Genomic DNA, 19,188 nt, shown 5'->3' with positions numbered 1-19,188 from the left:
CAGATTTTTTTGGATGACGGACGGCGGCTGGCTGCGAGCTTAGGGCGGGTTTTTCTTTTCTCTTTTTTTTCTTTTTTATGTTTTGGTTTTTTTTTTCTTCGAAATTTACATTCAGAGCGTTTTACACATTCAAGCCCACCCTCTAAAATATAGTGCTGAATGAAAGTGTCCCTGCGTTAGAGGCGCAGAGGCCCCGCGCGGTGGCTGCAGATTATATCAGCGCGTCTAGCGAGGAGCGATAGAGACACAGATAAGCATCACAACTCGGCCACTTGGCACAACATTTTCCTTTTTTTTTTTTACATCAGTGTAGGAAAGAATGACACAAAACACGAGCTGCTCTATTTTTTTCCCTTTTTACACTCGTAGAATGTGATTTTGGCTCTAAGTCTAAATCATTCTAGGAACCGAAGTTCTGTTTTCAGGTTTCAGCCGCTCGACAAGCAGAATTTAACGCCCTCGTTTTGTTCTAAGAAGCAGACTCGGTTCACATGCCAGAGAGAATAACAGCTCCTTTTTCTTGAAAAGACCAGAGAGGTGACAAATGACTCAGAGTGATGTAACAAATAGATTACCTGCGGGGAGCTGCAGCAGTTTCGACATGCAAAGCCTGCTTGAACCGGTAAAATCTCCCAGGCTGGACCAACTGCAGCCTGCAGCCCGGTCCGGTTTAACCCAGCAGCCTTCAGCCCGGTCCGGTTTAACCTTCAACAAACTCCCTTTTTTCTATTTTTCTTCAATTTCATCTTGTTTTGGGGCTGAAAGCGCGATATTAGTCAGGCTGAAAGTTTGTGTTTTGGAAGAGATGAGAAAGCAGGTAAAATTATGACAAACAGAGACCCTAGAAATCAACCGGAAAAGCCACGGGGTTTTTCCCCCCTCACAAATTATATAAATAATTTATCCCAAAAAAAAAATCTGCTAAATTTAATGTGAATTTTATCAATATTTTAATTGTAGTTTAATTTTATTTTTATTGAGGAATAAAACCACACATTGAGGCCACAGAGGATCGAAATATTTGATCCTCCGCGCTGCATGGCAGCAATTAACGCCTCTTAAATTCAACTCCTAACCGCAAAGAAAAAAAAATTTGTTTTGATTTTAATCAGAGATCTTTGTCATAAATTATCTGCGCCATCGGGGCCGCCATTGGACCCCCTCCTGCTTCTGTGACTCAAGATTTATGCAGATGTTACTCAGAAATTAACCTAAAAAAGCCATTTTACACTCATAGAGAGAAATAGCTAAGAAAAAAAAGTGAAGCTGATCTTTTTAAGTTTTCCCATATTTAGATTTTATTTTTTTTAAATTAGCACATAAAGTAGGCCTTGTTCCCGGAGCCATCAGAGACGCCGAGGGTTCACGCTTCCCTTTATGTGGATTGGGGGAAGAAAATCAATAAAATAAGGATAAAATAAAACAAACCAGGATTGCTAAATTAAATATGATGATGATAATAATATTTATGATTATTTAGAGCTTTTTGCGTCACCTCCGCAGCTACAGCGGCTGCTGGGTGGATGTGAATCTGAGATAATTGCACCAACCCGCTGACAGCTCCAGAGATTGTAGCTCCAGCTGTTTGCGTCCAAGTCTCAGGTTTGCTCCTTCATCATGTCAATCATCTCATCCTCGTCCTCTCCAAGAGGAAAACGCGTCTCTTTCCCACTCCTTCCATCACTAATAAAGATATTTGTCGTAAAAACATTAAGCTTAGTCATGAGTTAACTGGGGAGGCCCTTGCGGGTTAAAACCAGCGCTGACAGCTCTGGCTTCATTCAGTTTGATCTAAATTAAGACTGATAATAGCGGCAGATGCGCATTTTTTTTTTTTTTTACTTTTTTTGCGCATGAAGCTCATGAATTCCCCTCTGCGGTGCCCCGCACTGATACAGCGACGTTGGTGCAAAGCAAAGGCGGCGTGCGCGCTCCCGCCTAACTTTACCTACCTACTTGAGCGTCCTGTGCGGGTTTATTTCCTGGCTTGAGTGTGACGTCACATCCAGTGGCGTCGACGCAAACACTCTTACATTTCCACTTTACATTGTCAGTCTGACAGATGAAAAGGGCTCATTTAAAGTGAACTCTAGCGCCTAATTATATACATAAAAGAAACAGTATACACTGAGCTTTTTCTGTTAATAATTTAGATTTTTTCCCCTGAAAAGCAAATTTTTCCTTTATTCAATATTTTATAATAGAAAACAATTTGTCAGGACTGCGAAGCTGATGAAAAATTATGATTAAATAAAAAAAATGATGTTTTAAATTAAATATTATTTTCAAAATATTATATATATATATATATATATATATATATATATATATATATATATATATATATATATATATATATATATATATATATATATATATATATATATAGAGTGTGTGTGTGTTTTTTATTCAAACTGCCTATTTTGGTTCCTTTCTTCGTGTTTCTAAACTGCTGCCGCTGAAAATTGATCTAATCGCTCAGTCTCACCCTTTGCTTAACTTTCTTTTTTCTTTGTGAAAAAAAAAAAAAAAACATGTTTTCTGCCCCTCAAACGCGTCCTCGTCTCTTCGCGCTGCACGGTGAGGATTTAGGAGCCGGCCAGTCACCGCTAGGGGGCGCACTATTACAACCTTAAGAGCAGGAATCGACCTGAAACCTGCAGTTTGCCCTGAAGCAAAAGGCTCTGCTGCTGCTTTTCTCTGTTGCCACACTTTGAAAAGTGAATGAAACAAACAGATCTGTTTTTTTTTTTTATTTTACAATTTTAAATTATCTTCCCACTATAACCCCAATTTATCTATCAGTTAAAAGTTTATTTAAAATGTTTAAGTCGTGCTCTTTTTTAAGTTTCTGCGTTTCTTTTAGGCCTTTTAAAAATGAACTTTATGTTTTGATGATTTTAGTTCACAGCTTGCAGTTCGGTATCTCTCCTGGCCTGAGTTAGATTCAATTAGGCAGGCCCCTCCTCTTAGCTGATGACACTGACAGACCCTCCTTAAGTTGCGTCGCGCCACAGCTGTCTGCAAGCATTGAGCTGCCTGGCGCCATTCTGAAAGAATGCCTTCACTGTAAAAAAAAAAAAAAAAAAGAGAGAGAGAGAGAGAGAGAGAGGCAGAGCAAGAGTCCCACAGAAAGAGGTGTGTGTTTGTTTGGGGGGGGGAGAGGAGTTAATGGAGAAAGCTCCAGCAGATCAGATCAGTGAGTTGAACTTGTTGGTGCCGCTCAGTGCGCAGCGCACCGAGCTCTGCGCTACTCGGTAAACCGACCAAAAAAAATTTATTTGTTCGTGTTCATTTAATTTTTTTTCTGAGAGAAAGTGAAGAGCTCCGGATCTCTGCTCCCCGAACCGGATTCTGTCTTTTTTTTTTTTTTTGGACCAGTTGGTTTGTTTGACAGCGGCGCTGCTGCTGCTGGTTCTGCTTCGGTATGTCTTTAAATCTGCCTTTGCGCTAAAGAAAGAAAAAAAAAAATTAAGAATAAAAATAAAAAGGCGTGAATCCAATCTGCGCTGCTTTGTTTTCGTAACGAACAGAGTCACTAAAATTCTGCTTTCTGTCTCCAGGTGATCGGAAGCGGCCGCGGAACCTGTTGGATTTAAACGCAAACGGATTTTGGGACTCAATATTTCTTTGCTTCGATTTTTTTTTTATTCTTTTTTTTCTTTTTTGAATTTTTTTTTTTTTGCTCCACATGAACTTTTACTGAAGAACAGAATTAAATAGATCAGTAGGAGCGATGGAAGTAAGCGCGGACCAGCCCCGGTGGATGAGCCATCATCCCGCGGTCCTGAACGAGCAGCATCCCGGCTCACACCACCCGGGCCTCGGCCATTCCTACATGGACCCTTCGCAGTATCCGCTGGCAGAAGATGTGGATGTACTGTTTAATATCGATGGACAGGGAAACCACGTCTCCTCTTACTATGGGAACTCAGTGCGGGCCGTCCAGAGGTACCCTCCTCCTCCACCCGGTCAGTGATCGGCCTCTCTGGGCCTCTTTAAATCTCATTTTCTTATTAATATTATTTTAAATTCTGCATGTTTTATGATTGTTTCTTTTTATTTTGCCCTGCTGATGGAGAATCTCTAATCTTTAATCACATGAACTGAGCTCTCATTCCGGTGGAGTTTCCTATAATGTGACTTCCTCAACAGGCATTTTTTTGTAAAGCTTTTCAGTGACACAGTTGTTGCATCAGGGCCTGTTTGACGGGAAGGGTGACAATAGTTTTCCCTCCACAAACTAAAAGTTGGGAAATCCGATGTTTATTAGAAAGGAATGATCAAAAACAAACTCCTGACCTGCTTTTTGTTTCCCTGCTGCAGGTAGCCAGGTGTGCCGCCCCTCATTACTGCACAGCTCTCTGCCCTGGCTGGAGGGCAGCAAAGGAATCCCCCCCCACCACAGCAGCTCCCCCTGGAACCTCAGCCCCTTCCCCAAGAACCCCCTGCACCACGGCTCCCCGGCCAGCCTGTCCGTCTACCCCCCGGCCTCCTCCACCTCCCTGTCCACCGGCCACTCCAGCCCGCACCTCTTCACCTTCCCCCCGACCCCTCCTAAAGACGTGTCTCCGGATCCGGGCATTTCCACCCCGGGCTCCAGCAGCTCCGGGCGTCAGGAGGACAAGGAGTGCATAAAGTACCAAGTGACCCTGGCCGAAAGCATGAAGCTGGAATCCGCTCACAGCCGGAGCGTGGCGTCAATCGGAGCAGGGTCATCCTCTGCCCACCACCCCATCGCCACATACCCACCCTATGAATACGGCCCCGGCCTCTTCCCACCAAGTAGCCTGATAGGTGGGTCATCTTCTAGTTATGGTTCCAAAACGAGACCAAAAACAAGGTCCTGTTCAGGTAGGCGTGAGCTTTATTACATTCCCTTTTGATCTAACGTTGCTCCCCAGATGTACAGCCTCCATGAACAGTACCGACAATCTGCCACAAAACTCACCCTTCACCCTAATAACAACAATAATTATTATTTTTAAAATCAAACCCGGAATAAATCTGTTGTTTTGTCATTTTAATCCAGATTATTTGGTGATATTTCTGTTAAAAAACACAAAAACAATCTGCATGCTGCTAATTAAATCCATGGAGCTCGTAATAACTAGTTTTCAGACAGAGGAAGCGGCTCTATGAGGCTGTCGCCCCGTTTCTGTGTTCAGATAATCCCATTACTGTCAGGCCAGCGCGCGCCACTGTGGCTTTGTTGAGCCAGCGGCGGAGAACCGGATGTTTCCCTTCATTCACAGCCGGGGGGGAGCGCTTTATTATTATTATTATGATTATTATCATTACTAAGATTAGTATGATAATTATTATTATCGTTATTATTTTGGTGGTGGCATGCAAATAATAGACAGTTTTCTATAAAAGTGGATTAATTGATGCATATCAGCGGCATGACTCAGAATCAAAAGGAAAATAAAGACTTTATTTGGAAGATGACTGCAGATTAAAGTATATTTTCCTGCATATTTAAAGAAAAGGATGAATGCAGCAGCCAGTCACCCTCACAGGGCCCTCATTTCTCTTTACGCATGCCCTGGAACCGACGCAGTTCCTGTTTGATTTGTTTTTTCTTTTCTTTTGCAAACTCAAAAGATCAAATAGAGAAACGCACTTTCCCAGGTGCCTGCATGTGTGTGCACACACTAATGTTTGTGTGTGATTTTTGCAGCAAACACACACACACAAAAAAAAAGGGGAAGTGTGGCTGCATGAAAAGGCATAAAGGCTGATGTTGAAAAAAGCTTCAGTCTTTGCTTTCAAATAATCTCGAGTGCAGCAGCTCCCCTTGTTTCAGTTTCGGGGGTGCTGCTGCAGCTGCTGCAGCAGAGGACAGTCATTTCAAAACAAAAGCCCCAGAATTATTTTTGTTATTAGGTGGTGAAAGAAAGAGAAATTCTCAATTATTATTTAAACAGAAAGAAAATGACGTCAAATGTTTCTAACTGTTTAGAGACGGTAGTTTTCTGCTTTTAAGGACCTTTACAAACATTCAAAGATTGTCTGTGATATTCTGCTCATTATTTGAAGCCATGTTTCTGTTAACAGATTTTTCTCCTAGCTTTGATTACTGCGCCAAGATGAGATTTTCTTTCTATTTTCACCTCATCCTGACCCTGTGTCCATCATTTTTATTTCTGTTGTGTGCGTGTGTGTGCATGCTGTTGTGCGCTCTCCCGCACGCAGAAGGCAGAGAGTGCGTGAACTGCGGTGCCACGTCCACTCCGCTGTGGAGGCGGGACGGTACGGGCCACTATCTGTGCAACGCCTGCGGCCTCTATCACAAGATGAACGGGCAGAATCGCCCTCTTATCAAGCCCAAGCGGCGGCTGGTACGTTCCTCAACCGACATTTTCCTCCCTCTGCTGATGACGTTTCCGTCTCTCTCTGTGTTTGTTTCCCCCTCTATCCAGGAAGAAGTAGGCCTATTAGCTGCAGGAAATTGACTCGGCAAGTGCAGGTCTCTGTTTTCAGATACTACATTAGAAACGAAATATAAAATCAAACCAATTAACTAAATAAAATGCATTAATCTGAAACAAATGAAGAGAGAAAAATGAGTTTATTGCTTTAATGGATGAAGGACTCAGTTTTTAAGAAGCTTCTGCAGCTTAAAATTTGCTGCATGAAATGAGATCCAGAAAAATAGTTTGATGTTGCTTCTTTTTAGGAAAACATTTCTCATGTCTTTATAAGTTTTAAGGAGATCCCTGCCTTGGTTTAAAAAAAATAAAATCTTAGGAGGCCTTGCTTGGCCTGTAGAGTGAAAAGCCGACGTCTCAGGGAAGGAGTGGAGAGGAAAGGGCTGCCGGATGTCTGATAACAGCATGAGAGCCGAACGGAACCGAACGGAACCGATTGGAGCAGGCCAGCTGAAAAAAGATGAAGCAGAGCGCTCAGTTTCAGTTTGTTTATTGAGGCCAAAACTCCAGCAATTAGATTTACAGATAAAAATAAAATAAAATTGGAAATAAAAAGGAGAATAAAAAAAAAAAAAATGAATGTTTCTCCTCTGATTGGTTATTCACCGCACGCGCCAGAGGCTATTAGGCCAACATTGCGTATAATTGAAAAAAAAAAAAGCCTCCAGAGATAATTTAGTCGTTTGCTTTTGGCGTGTCCTCTGCGGTCACCTGTAGCTATTGATTATTTTTAGAGATTATAACATCAATGCCAAGGCGCTGCTGCAGCGATGCAGACAGGATGAAGTCTGCGCCATTAACTAAACTCGCCTCCTATCTTCATTAGGCCTAAATCGTGCGTTATTCCAGAATGACTGAATATTCCTCCCCTTTTACGCATAAAAGACTTTCTCTTTAATGGTTTGACATTTGAAATCTGGCGCCACAAACACGCGCGGTTTGAAAGAACAAGGGGATTTAATCTGATCTCCGTTTCCAAGCTTTGCTTTAATGTCTTCTCTAAATATTTATTCTGTCGGAGGTAGGAAGCTATTTTCAGACTCCCGAGTCAAAGCAGCTCCTTTCTGCCATTTCTGTCTTTGTGCTTTTCAAACTATTTTCAGCTTGCACTTATATGCATAAAAAAAGATGGAAAATATATACAGAGAAAATAAAAGCCTTGAGTGTTTTAGAGAGGAAACAGGTTCTGCTTTTGATCTGCGATGAAAGGAAATACATCTGAAATGTCTTAAGTGCGTTTATTGACATGTCTATATGTAACATGTACGTTTGTTATTCCAAATGTTTAAATATTTGTATTTTTAAAAGCCACTAAATGCATTCCAGGAGGTGCCTTTGTGTTATTAAAGCGTAGAGAAGCTGAATGCTGATTGGTGTTTTTCCACCCGGGCATCTGACACCTTTTTCTCCCGTGCAGTCTGCAGCCAGGCGGGCAGGGACGTCCTGCGCAAACTGCCAGACGACAACCACGACGCTGTGGCGGAGAAACGCCAACGGAGACCCGGTGTGCAACGCCTGCGGCCTCTACTTCAAGCTGCACAATGTAAGTAATAAACCTGCACAGGATCTGCTCCTCTCCCTGCAAACCGGAATATTTCCCTTTTTTTTCTGTCCATGAATAAATGTCCTTGAGAGACTCCACTGCAAATAAAAAAGTAAATAAAAAAAATTCTAAATAAGTAGTAGAACAAGACAATTTACATTTAAAATAAGAAAAAGAAAACAATTGCATTGTGTTATTTCAAGTGCATATTATCTTATTATCTTCTTTTAAAAGTAAAACACTCATTCCTCATGGAAAATAATCGTATTTACCTACACAAATTATGGGTAAATACATTTAATTTAAGACATTTTTACTAATTTCTACATTTTTTTGCAGTGTCCTTAGCAGGCAGATAAAACAACCTCAGATTTGTTGGTTTATTGGAGCTGAACCTGCAGCCTCCATCCTCAGAGTATTAATTAAATTGGATTCATTTCTGGGATTTTTTAAAAATAATTATCAATATTAATGTTTTTACTCTCTGACCACCAATCTAACTGATTGGTTTTTGGTGGGTTTATGAAAGGATTTCACAGGGGCGCCGCCAGGAAATTGGGGCCCAAATTAAGACATTATTAACGGCCCCCTCACCCCCCAAAAAAATTTATGAAAGCTATAAAACTGCTGCAAAAATGCAGATTTTCTATGTAATTTTTATTGTAAATTATTAGAACATGAAACAGTTCAACATACTTCAACTTTAAATGCATAAAGTGGTGGATAAAAAGCTTGATGGTTAATTTGTTTTATTGTTTACTGCTAAAAAATAAGGGCGAATGCAAAACGGATTTATTTTACTGCTCACTTTTCTTTTTATATTTGAAATATCAATTAAGATTTATCTTTCCTTTTCTTCAATCAAGGACCCTTAGAATCTTCCTAAGTTTTCCCCCAAATATGGCGTCCCCATGTCTGTTTTATGTCTTCCTCGCCTCTGAAAAAACCTCTCACTTCTAATCAAACGGCCTTTATGTCCAAAGCTAATAATAATAATAATAACAATAAGCAGACTAACTGCTCTCCGGCCACATGTAGGTAATTTCTGCTCCCCTCCTCTTCCTCCACTCTCCTCCTCTCACATGACAGAGTTTGCTTATATCCCAGTGTGCGAGCAAAAGAATATCCCGCTTTGCTGCCCTGCTTGTCACGCAAGCGCACTCTCTTAAATCACTTTCTCATGTTACTTTTGGCAGATAGTTAGTCCCTCTGACAGCAGATTCAAAGCAAGGTTAAACACAAAGAGGAGGAATATTTCCCAGCTACGTACCGGCATCTGAACCCACCCTGACCTGAATAATTATCCTATTGGACTCCAGAATCTCGAGGAGGATTTCAGAGGCTCTCTGGATTCCAGCATTCATAAAAAACACTGACCGGAAATCTGTCATGCTTCAGATTAAACGGGACATAAAAACGCAGCTGAGGTTGTTGTGAGGTTGTGTTTGAAGCTGGGTAGCCTGGGCTGAGCGAGTGAGCGGGGGTTACAGTACGCTGAGCTCTGACACCTCTGTCGCACACTGAGGTTTGACACTAAGCAGGGGCAGGGTGGGTGCTGACAATCTGTGGCGGTCGCCACCTCAGATGGTGGGTGTTGTAGGGTGGAGGCCCGGCTCTTACTCTGCAGCTAAAACCAGACTGGGAGAAAGCATGGCTGAACAATTCTATTCAGTTTATTTCTATAGCGCCAATAATATGTCATCTGAAGGCACTTTACGGTGCACCAGATCATCCATATCAATTGATTAAAAGTTTTCTATCTAAGGAAAACCAGTTGATTCCAAACTAAGCATACTTGTAGCGACAGTAGGGAGGAAAAACTCCCTTTGAACAGGAAGAAACCTCCAGCAGAACCAGGCTCAGTGTGAGCGGCCATCTGCTGAGGCCGACTGGGGTTCAAGGAGACAGAAGCAGACATAGAAAAAGAAGCATAGATACAAAAGGCAACTGTAAAAGGAAACACACAGCCAGGTAGACAAGCTCCCATGTCAGAGGATGAGGAGAGCACATCCAGCCAGTAACAGTCAGAGAAACAGGACTACACTGGAGAAAGTTCCAGTGCATAAATAATGGTGTACGGTGTTTAGATAATTCAGCCTGTGCTGCGCTGATCTTTGACAGGCAGCTCAGATTTAGACTGAAGAAATTCCAGGTCTAGTTATTTTCTGTCTACAGCCGTCATTGGGGCCATTTTAGCCACCGCCTGGGCTAGCCATGGTATAGACGAACTTTGCCGACAGCGGCAGTCGTCTTAGCCTCAGCTCCAATGGCTGCATGTTAGCGGGCAGCCCAGTGGCCTCCTCCATCCATCCCACTAGCTTCTCTCTGGAAAAGCTGCTTTAGATTAAGATGGAAACCTAAACACCTCTTTGAGTCACATTTCTGTAATGCAGAAGCGCCGGATTAATTATTTTTTTATGCTTGCGTCTCAAGACAAAATACTAATCTGCCGTCTCTCTGTCTCCTTTCGAGAGCAGATCAACCGACCTCTGACCATGAAGAAGGAAGGCATCCAGACCCGGAACAGGAAGATGTCGAGTAAGTCCAAGAAGAGCAAAAAGTCCCAAGACAACATGGACGACTTCTCCAAGAGCCTGATGGACAAGAGCAGCTCGTTCAGCCCGGCCGCCCTGTCCCGCCACATGTCCTCCTTCCCCCCGTTCTCGCACTCCAGTCACATGCTGACCACCCCCACACCCATGCACCCCTCTTCCAGCCTCCCCTTTGCACCTCACCACCCCTCCAGTATGGTGACAGCCATGGGTTAAGCCCCGCCCCCCAACCCTGCTCCTCTCCAGCACCCTTTGGTACCTCTGCTCCAGACTCCTCTTTGGTTTGATCCATGCGGGGTCCCTGATCCTCAGTTCTCCTTATTTTTCTACAGACCTGGTGTACCTCTGCTATGTAAATGCTTTGCAGACTCGAACTGCCTGAGGTGCACTGACCCCCACGGGGAATATTTAGGTTTTTCCCTCCAAGCTAGGAGAGCGCGGATGTTTCTCCTCAATCCGCCGCCGTTGCTGACACCGCATCGAGGCCGATCCTCCCAACAAGGAGCTCCATTTGTGAATAAAAGCCATTTCCTCCACTTCCACCAAAAGAGACACTGCAAGAACGTTAAGACCCCCCCTCCGCCCGAAACCCTCATCTCATTACCTTGTACCTGTAAAACAGGACCCCCCTCCCTCTCTGCCTCCTTTCTCCCTATTCCTGTTCAGCTGAAGATGAGGAGTGACTGATTTATTTGTACAAATTGTATGAAATACAAAACATTTAATGAAGACTTTTTAATTAAGTAAGAAAAAAATGAAACTTGCCCTTGGGCAGCTAACGACAACAAGGGTACGAGTTGCAGCAGGTGGAGAGACTTGGCACTGGAGGGCTGAGGTGGAAGACGCCTCCGAGTCCCGGAGGAAGAAAAGAAGCGAGAAGGAAGGACTTGAGACGGGGGCAGGCCTCACATTCTGCCTGCATGAAATGTGTCGCATTAAGTTTGCAGAGACGCGGCGCCGCCGGCCGCCAGCCTCTCTCCTATTTTATTAGACTTTTTTTCCTTTTCATTTTTGGATGTGCTATACGTCTCTGGCAATTGGTTTGTGTTGAAGCGCGCACACACACACACACACACACATTGGATCAGCTGAAAGACTTTGTTTCTGCCCACAGATTATATGCATTGTGAAAAAGTTCCTGTATTTGTTATTTGTATGTATAACATCAGAGTACCAAAAATACGAAAGAAACAAAGATGTAGAATTATTTCTTTATGTTATGCAGACTGAATGGTTGTAAAAAATTAATAATAATCACTAGTGTAAAATATGACTGCTTTTTTTTGTTTGGTAATTATTATTTTTTTTTTGCTCTTTGAAAATAATAAACTAGTTTAATCTCTGTTGACATGTTAGCTCTGTGGTTTGAGAGCCATCTTTTCTGTCTGTTTCTGATCTCCAGTTGCTTTGCACCCCCCCCACCCACTCTCATACCCACAGAAACCACAATCAGAGGGGACCTACCATATAAATGTTCAGTAACGTGGTTTGTTCTGCTCCTGCGTTCGCAGGAACAGTTCTTAAGGTCAGCTGAGCACAAACAGGAAGGCAGGAAATAAACAGCAGCAATGGAGAACAAACCAAACGGCAGCATTGAAGCTGCTTTTATCTCATCCCGTCTGTTCGTCCAGACTGAGACACATTTCTGATGTATATTGCACAGTTTCTAAAGTGTTTTATTCCCGATGAACCGCTCCTGTCAGATGTGGCCTGCTGTGATCACGTAGCATGACATCAGGTCCTCTAGTCTCTGACTGCTGCTGAAAACACAGCAGCTTTATTAGTGATCCTGCTGCAGAAGCTTGAATGCGATCAGGGGCGGATTTAGGAAATTTGGGGACCGAGACAAAGACAGGCAGGGGGCCCTTTGAAATAAAAAGACAACACATAAAACACACCCATTATACAGATACAGAAATGTTAATAGAATAGTAGAGATTTCCCGATCCAGGTTTTTGCACTTCCGATCCGATACTGATATTGTTTTTGGACTTCCGATCCGATACTGGCCGATACCAGCCTATCCGAGCATGTATTTAAGTTTAAGTTAAAGTATTTAGCCTTAGTTGTAAGACTCATGTTGAAAAGGGTTTTAGTACTCTTGATAACATCTAGCCAGCTGAATTAGGTGAGATTGAATAAAACACAATGCTTGGTAACAACAAACTTACCTGTTTATTAAGAGATAAACACAAACTGGACAAAATTATGAATAGCAATCTGAAATTGCACAGTGAACAGTAAAACGTAAACAGTTAAAGGTGCAAGTATTACCGTAAGTTTTAATAAAAATGCAAAACAGACAAGAGTGGAAAATAGTCTATTAACTTAGAATCAGGACTCTACTCTTGAAAAAAGACACTGCTTAAAAAAAATCAGTGCAAATAATAGTGAACTATTACACAAAAATGTCTTATACTCCCCAATCTCCTCCACACCTAGTCTCCATCTACACATCGTGCAGGATAAAATAATCCCACATGGCTGACATTTGCCCCGCTATCTTCCAATTGACCTGTTTTAATGGTTAGGCCGGGAGACAGACCCAAAAAGACCTGTGGGTGTGTTGAAGGTGTTCTGGTAAATGTGGACCGGATTCTGGGAAAACTGGTGCAAAATAGTGGAATGGATCGTTTAAATCGGCGAAACTGTAAAATACGGACCGTTTTTTTTTTTTTTAACTGGATCGGCATTTTCACATGCTGTGCCGATACGCATTTTTTTGCCAATATCGGCGTCGGGACAAGCCTATAGAATAAACATGCATTATCTGTTCTAGGTTTTGTCCCTCTCTTCTTTTCCCTTTTCTTTTTTTCCTCTCTATGTTTTGTACTCAGCTGACTTTTCATGCTGCTAAAGGAATGAAAGATTTTTTCCAAGCACTAAGCTCACTTAGCTGATTGCTCCTTCCTGTGTTTCCAAAAAGGCCAAAGTAAATAACCCAGTCCTTCTTTTCACTGTAGACAAGCCATGATCTGCTTCTCTGTTCTCCATTTTTCATTTGGATGAAATAATCGCTGCATGAATCATGACAGCAGACAAGATAGAGGAGAGCAGGAGGCGGGGTTACCAATCTACTCGCTCTGGAGAGCAGAGTTCGCTGCTTTTAGATGTTGTCGCCAAAGTCTCAATGAGCAGAAAAAGGTCGCTAGATTTGGAGCTAGGCGCTTTTTGGAAATAAAAGTGCTAGAGGGGTCTGAAAAGTCGCTAAATATAGCGACAAAAGCGCTAAATTGAGACACTTAATATTATTTTTTATCAAAAACATAATTAATGTGCACAAATAAGGAATAGTTGTATTAACCATACGTGTAAAAATTGTTTTATGGGGCCACCAGGAACTTAGGGCTCTAGGCAGCTGTCTAGTGTTGCCTAATGGTGAATCCCCCCCCTGGCTGAAACCACTGCAGCTATATTAGTGATCCTGCAGCAGACGGTTGAATGCGCTTAGATGTGACGTCCACAAACAAAAGGAAACACTTCTTCACGATAAAGCATCCTCTAAGCTACAAACACGACGGACAAGAAGAAATCAAACATTTGTTTTTAATCAAATAATTTCTCCCAAATATGAGGCAGGCTGCTTTATTTTAATTGTACCATGAAAACATCCCAACGTTCTACTTTGACACTAGAGCAGAATGTAAAGTGTTTAAAACTATTTAACATTCTAACATCATTATCATACCAGGAATTCACAGGCAGCGTCTGCTGATTAATGTACAAACAAGTCCGCACAAAACTGCAGCCGCCATCTCTGCATCCGTCTCCTTCCCGCCTCCATGCAGGTCGGGTCACGACCTCTGAGGTTGAACCCCACCCAGCTGTGAGAAGACGGTCAGTGTTTAATGAAGAATAGCATTTCTGTGAATATTTCAATCTTTGTGACCCAGAATCTGGAGTATATGAGAAAAAGAGAGGATGGGATCGCCCGTTGGATTCCAGATTACCCATAATCCCACCAACACGCTCCCAGTTATCATCAGATCCTGACATCGATTTCAAAACACTGAAGACAAATTATTATTTTCAGCTCAAATGGGATTTTAAAGAAAAAAATGGAAAATGAAATCAGATTTAACCCTTTAAAGCCCGATCCAAGAATAAAACAAATCAGAAAATTACTCTTTTTTGGTTTGAACTCCTTATTTGGCCTTTTAACAAAATATGTAAAAAGAAAAAAACAGAAATACATTTTTGATATTACTAATTTATTACTATGCGATAAGTCAAGATTATTTTTTGTGTAGTCTTCTGCCCTCTGTTATCAGGTATATTTGATTGTGTTCAATAGGATTTTGAGTTTTTACCATTAAATTATGCAAAAGGTGTCAGATGCAAAACATTTCAGAAATCGTATGGATCAAATATGATACATTTGGCATTACAGTGTTAAAAAATAAAACTTCAGATTTTTACATATGTCTAAATTAGACAATGGTTTTAAAAATGACTTTAATTTGACAGTTTAATTCAATTTTAATATTCTATAAATGGTGAAATGAAGTGTAAAATGATTAAAGGTGTGCTAAGATACTCACCCTGAAATAAGATGCAGTGTTCTGTCAGATGAGCATACCCATCATCAAAACCCCTTATCCCTTCATCCTTTTAGTTTATGACTTAAGTTTTGTACGAAAAATAAACTTTAAACTGCCTCAACGCGCATGTATCCCTTTATTCATGTACAAAAAAAACTATTTATTACTTACTTTTTGGTGTTTTTTTGAAGTGTATGGTGATCTGACCTTAAATATTTATTTTTGTACATGATTAAAGGAATACCCACCCGCTGAGGTAGTTTAAAGTGTATTTTTCGTACAAAACTAAAGGGGTAAACACAAATCTCACGTCTTGCGCATGCATATTGACTATGGGTATGTTGGTCTGATGGGGTATGCTCATCTGTCAGAGCACCGGCTGAGTGTGATGCTGTTTGAAGGATAAATAGATCCGTCCCATGAAGACCTCGGAGGTCACTAAGAGAAAAAAGAGCGACAGCATCATGAGGAACACCTCAGACTTCTACAGTCCTGAGGAAAAGACTGACTGACTTGTTTTCTGGCAGCTGGTCTCAAAGATACAGTTTGTTCCTTATTTAATAGATGAAGGTCCTGCAGACATAACCTAGATCATAACCAGGTCTAGCCGCTGAGATGGAGGCTAATTTTCAGTGTAAACATGAAGAACTGCAGATGATCAGCAGAAGGAGGAAGCTTCTCTACTTTCTACAACAATTGAAGATACGACTTTCTGGTTCAGCTCTACGGCTGCAGGAAGGTTTAAAGTCCAGCTCAACATCTCCTGAATGCTCTGTTTGTCCAACGAAAGGAGAAGAAGCCTGAAAATCTGACTGCTTGTATGTGGAAAGGCCACACTGAGCTTAAGGAAACACACCGATTAGTGGTTGTTTTATTTCTAAAAGTAGAAATTTTAGTTATCAGGCTCCTCTCCTGTGGAACCAACTACCAGTTTTAGTCCGTGAGGCAGACACCCTGTCTACTTTTAAGGCTAGGCTTAAAACTTTCCTTTTTAATAAAGCTTCTAGTTAGAGTGGCTCAGGTTATACTGAGCTATCTCTATAGTTATGCTGCTATAGGCTTAGACTGCTGGAGGACATAGGGACCCCTTTTTCATCATTCTGCTTCATTCTATCTCTATTCTCCCACTCTGCAGAATCTATTAGTTCAATCTCTAACGTTCTGCTCTCTCTGCTTTTTCTCATAGCAGCTTCATCTGGTCTGTTCCTGTTTGGCTGTGACTCCATCCTGGAGAGAAATATCAGCTGTGCTGCTGCCATCAACACCTTTGTTTCTAGATGTTGGAGCTCGGCCTGTTTTCCAGTGTAGTCCTGTTTCTCTGACTTTGACTGGCTGGATGTGCTCTCTTCATCCTCTGACATGGGAGCTGGCTCAGAGCTCGTCTGCCTGGCTGTGTGTTTCCTGGACGGGGGCCGCCTGTGGAGCTGGTTTACAGTTGCCTTTTGTATCTATGCTTCTTTTTCTACGTCTGCTTCTGTCTCCTTGAACCCCAGTCGGCCTCAGCAGATGGCTGCTCACACTGAGCCTGGTTCTGCTGGAGGTTTCTTCCTGTTAATAGGGAGGTTTTCCTCTCCACTGTCGCTACAAGCATGCTTAGTGTGAGGGATTGCTGAAGAGTCAATGAGTCGATGCAATAAACTGGTTTTCCTTAGACAGAAATGTTGAATCAATCCGACTCTATGATCTGGTGGACTGTAAAGTGCCTTGAGATGACATGAGTTGTCAATTGGTGCACCATTTCTTCCTACTTTGCATTGAAGTGTATTGGACTGTCCTCTTTATAGTATCTAAGAAGGTGTTGCCATATTCGTTCATATTTTCATACCTGATGTGTCACAGCTGATGACATCATTTGGTTTCATATCTCTGAAGGTTGTTGGTTCCAATATCTGTTGACATTCTTGTGATTTCTAGCATTAATTTGATGTTTAGTAAATGATGTTCAGGTTTCAGGAGCCTCCATGTTTTGCTGTGATCAGCCTCAGTGTCTTTATAACCCCTTAGCTCTGCAGGATGTCTGCGTCTCCTCCAGGAATATGTGAGAAGCGGCTGCAGCCTCTAAAAGCCGTGCTGAAGTCAGATATTTGGCATCATTTGTTTCTGAGCCGCTGTGACCAATCAGGAGATTTGCTCCTGTGTTTTAATAGGGAGGTCAGGGGGGCATGTGGGATGAGACTGGGAACTCTGTGTGTATAAGGGATTGAGCAGAGCTTTGCCCTGTGTTGGGACCCCACGGCCCCTGGCTGACCTCTTCCCCCCCAGCGCCGGGCTGCTGATGGCTGCCAAGGGTGACTGGAGGAGAAGCTCCTGGCTCAGGTGAGGACGGAGCTCTGTGTGATCTCCTCTTGATCTTGTCATCATGGCAACAAACCTCTTCTTTTCTGTCCCGCTCTCCCTGCGTCTCCCTCTCTTCCTGCCGCCGCCTCTCGTCTTTCAGGTGAGGATGATGACAGATTTGTGGCCGTAATCGACTCTCGGGGACAGTCCATCTTCATCGGGGCCGCGCTGTCGTCACCATCTGCAGAGGTCAGGTCAAGCTCGGGTCGGTGAGCCAGGATTTTAGGAACGTTTGGCTCATCTGTCAGACATAACTGATCCAACTCCAAGTTTAACGTTGATCATTAAAAAAGGAGAAGATCCACACTAACAGACACGTACGCACACCCCAACCCTGCCTTCAGATAGGATCTTCTTTGTTTTCTTGTGAAACAGAAATTCAGCTTTTCTTTCATATTGGCAGTATCGGCCAGACAGACGGCTGATATGTGTCAGTGTGGTCGGCTGTGGGAACCCGACTACGAGCTGTGGGCTAATCGTCCCACAAATCAAACCAGATTCAGGTTGTTCTTCGACATATTCAAGTTTCTTGTTCAATGCTGATATTTGTTCCCACTTGAGTGATGCTGCTGCTAACAGTGGCCTTGTTACTGACTCCAGATGGTGTGAAGCTCCTGCCAGGAAGCAATAGAAGGTCAGACTGACTCTCTGCAGCAGTTAGCGGCTACTTCCAGAGGTTCATTTCAAATGCTGAGGTTTACTTTCAGGGCTTTTTGCACAATGAAGATTCTAATTCCATCTGTAACCTGTAAAAGCTGCAGCATCTTCTCAAAGTCGCACATGGGCTAAAAGCAGTCTGTTGACAGTTGCCTTTTCTCTTGCTTCTGTCTCCTTGAACCCCAGTCGGCCTCAGCAGATGGCCGCTCACACTGAGCCTGGTTCTGCTGGAGGTTTCTTCCTGTTAAAAGGGAGTTTTTCCTCTCCACTGTCGCTACAAGCATGCTCAGCGTGAGGGATTGCCTCACTTTTTTTCTGTCCTTTTATAACATTTCTTGTCATTGCACCAGGGGCATTATTGCAGCGGGTGGTGAAATCTGGGACTCCACTACCCGCCATTGAGTTTTCTTCATCCAGAGGAAACGCTGCTTACATCGAGCTCGCAGCATCCTTAAGGACTCTTCTCACCCAGTTGTTTTCTCTCCGCCCACCGGTAGGCGTCACAGGTGCCTCCAGATCCAGGACCAGCAGACTAAAGAACATTTTTCCCCCCAGAGAGGTCTTTTTATTGAACTCTATTCCTCAGTAATCCCACTCCGCTCATATATTGATAGACTCTCCTCTCCCTCCTATTTGCAATACCATAACTGTTCACTTGCACTGTTGACTGTTACTATAGTAACAACAGTTTGAATGCATCTTGCAGTACTCACCTTGACTGGAAAATTGATTTGCACTGCTGACTGTTTATTTACAGTACGTTGTAGTAAGTTTAATTCTGGTTAGACTTAAACTGCATTTCGTGGCCTTGTACCTGTACCTGTGTAATGACAATAAAGTTGAATCTAATCTAGGCCTCGTCCACACGAAGTCAAACCCTGGCCTAAATTCATTTGAAACGCCGTTTTCGCGTTTCCATCTTTAAGCTCTAACTGCTTTTTTTTTTTCTTACACGCATGCGTCATAGTGTCGCCTCAAAACACGCATGCGTTACACAGTATCACAACAACAATGGCGCCGTACTGTGTTGAATGGTTGCTGCTAATGCTACTCACCCTGCTGTCGGGCTTACAACAGAATCTTCTTCTTCTGGAATCTCTCCAGGAAGAACAGAGCAATATCGA

General features: G+C 42.6%; 1 protein-coding gene across 5 annotated transcripts; it reads left to right on the top strand.

The window, feature by feature from the left end:
* The first annotated feature begins 3,156 nt into the window (after window positions 1–3,156).
* gata3 (GATA binding protein 3) lies at window positions 3,157–11,884 on the top strand. 5 transcript variants are annotated; one of them, XM_038285860.1, is made up of 6 exons: window positions 3,157–3,425; window positions 3,564–3,971; window positions 4,327–4,854; window positions 6,199–6,344; window positions 7,852–7,977; window positions 10,450–10,610. In XM_038285860.1, the coding sequence occupies exons 2-6, from the start codon at window positions 3,737–3,739 to the stop codon at window positions 10,468–10,470; spliced, it is 1,056 nt and encodes a 351-aa protein (XP_038141788.1). In that variant the 5' UTR covers window positions 3,157–3,425; window positions 3,564–3,736; the 3' UTR covers window positions 10,471–10,610. The 5 variants fall into 5 exon arrangements, with proteins under 5 accessions (XP_038141788.1, XP_038141786.1, XP_038141787.1 ...); XM_038285858.1 differs by lacking the exon at window positions 6,199–6,344 and adding an exon at window positions 6,426–6,472 and having other exon boundaries at window positions 3,158–3,425; window positions 10,455–11,884; XM_038285859.1 differs by lacking the exon at window positions 6,199–6,344 and adding an exon at window positions 6,426–6,472 and having other exon boundaries at window positions 3,159–3,425; window positions 4,327–4,797; window positions 10,455–11,884.
* Window positions 11,885–19,188: the final 7,304 nt, after the last annotated feature.

The sequence above is a fragment of the Cyprinodon tularosa genome, unplaced genomic scaffold, assembly GCF_016077235.1.
Source record: "Cyprinodon tularosa strain WSP-4 unplaced genomic scaffold, ASM1607723v1 ctg216, whole genome shotgun sequence".
Taxonomy (NCBI): domain Eukaryota; kingdom Metazoa; phylum Chordata; class Actinopteri; order Cyprinodontiformes; family Cyprinodontidae; genus Cyprinodon; species Cyprinodon tularosa.
The sequence above is the reverse complement of the archived record's forward strand: the minus strand, read 5'-3'. Positions and strand labels throughout refer to the sequence as shown.

Bases quoted from the DNA above. Each gene is read 5' to 3' on its own strand.
- gata3 (XM_038285856.1), top strand. From the start codon at position 3,737: ATGGAAGTAAGCGCGGACCAGCCCCGGTGGATGAGCCATCATCCCGCG. The intron at 6,345-7,851 runs GTACGTTCCTCA...TCTCCCGTGCAG, and splicing joins TCAAGCCCAAGCGGCGGCTG to TCTGCAGCCAGGCGGGCAGG. The intron at 7,978-10,454 runs GTAAGTAATAAA...TTTCGAGAGCAG, and splicing joins TCTACTTCAAGCTGCACAAT to ATCAACCGACCTCTGACCAT.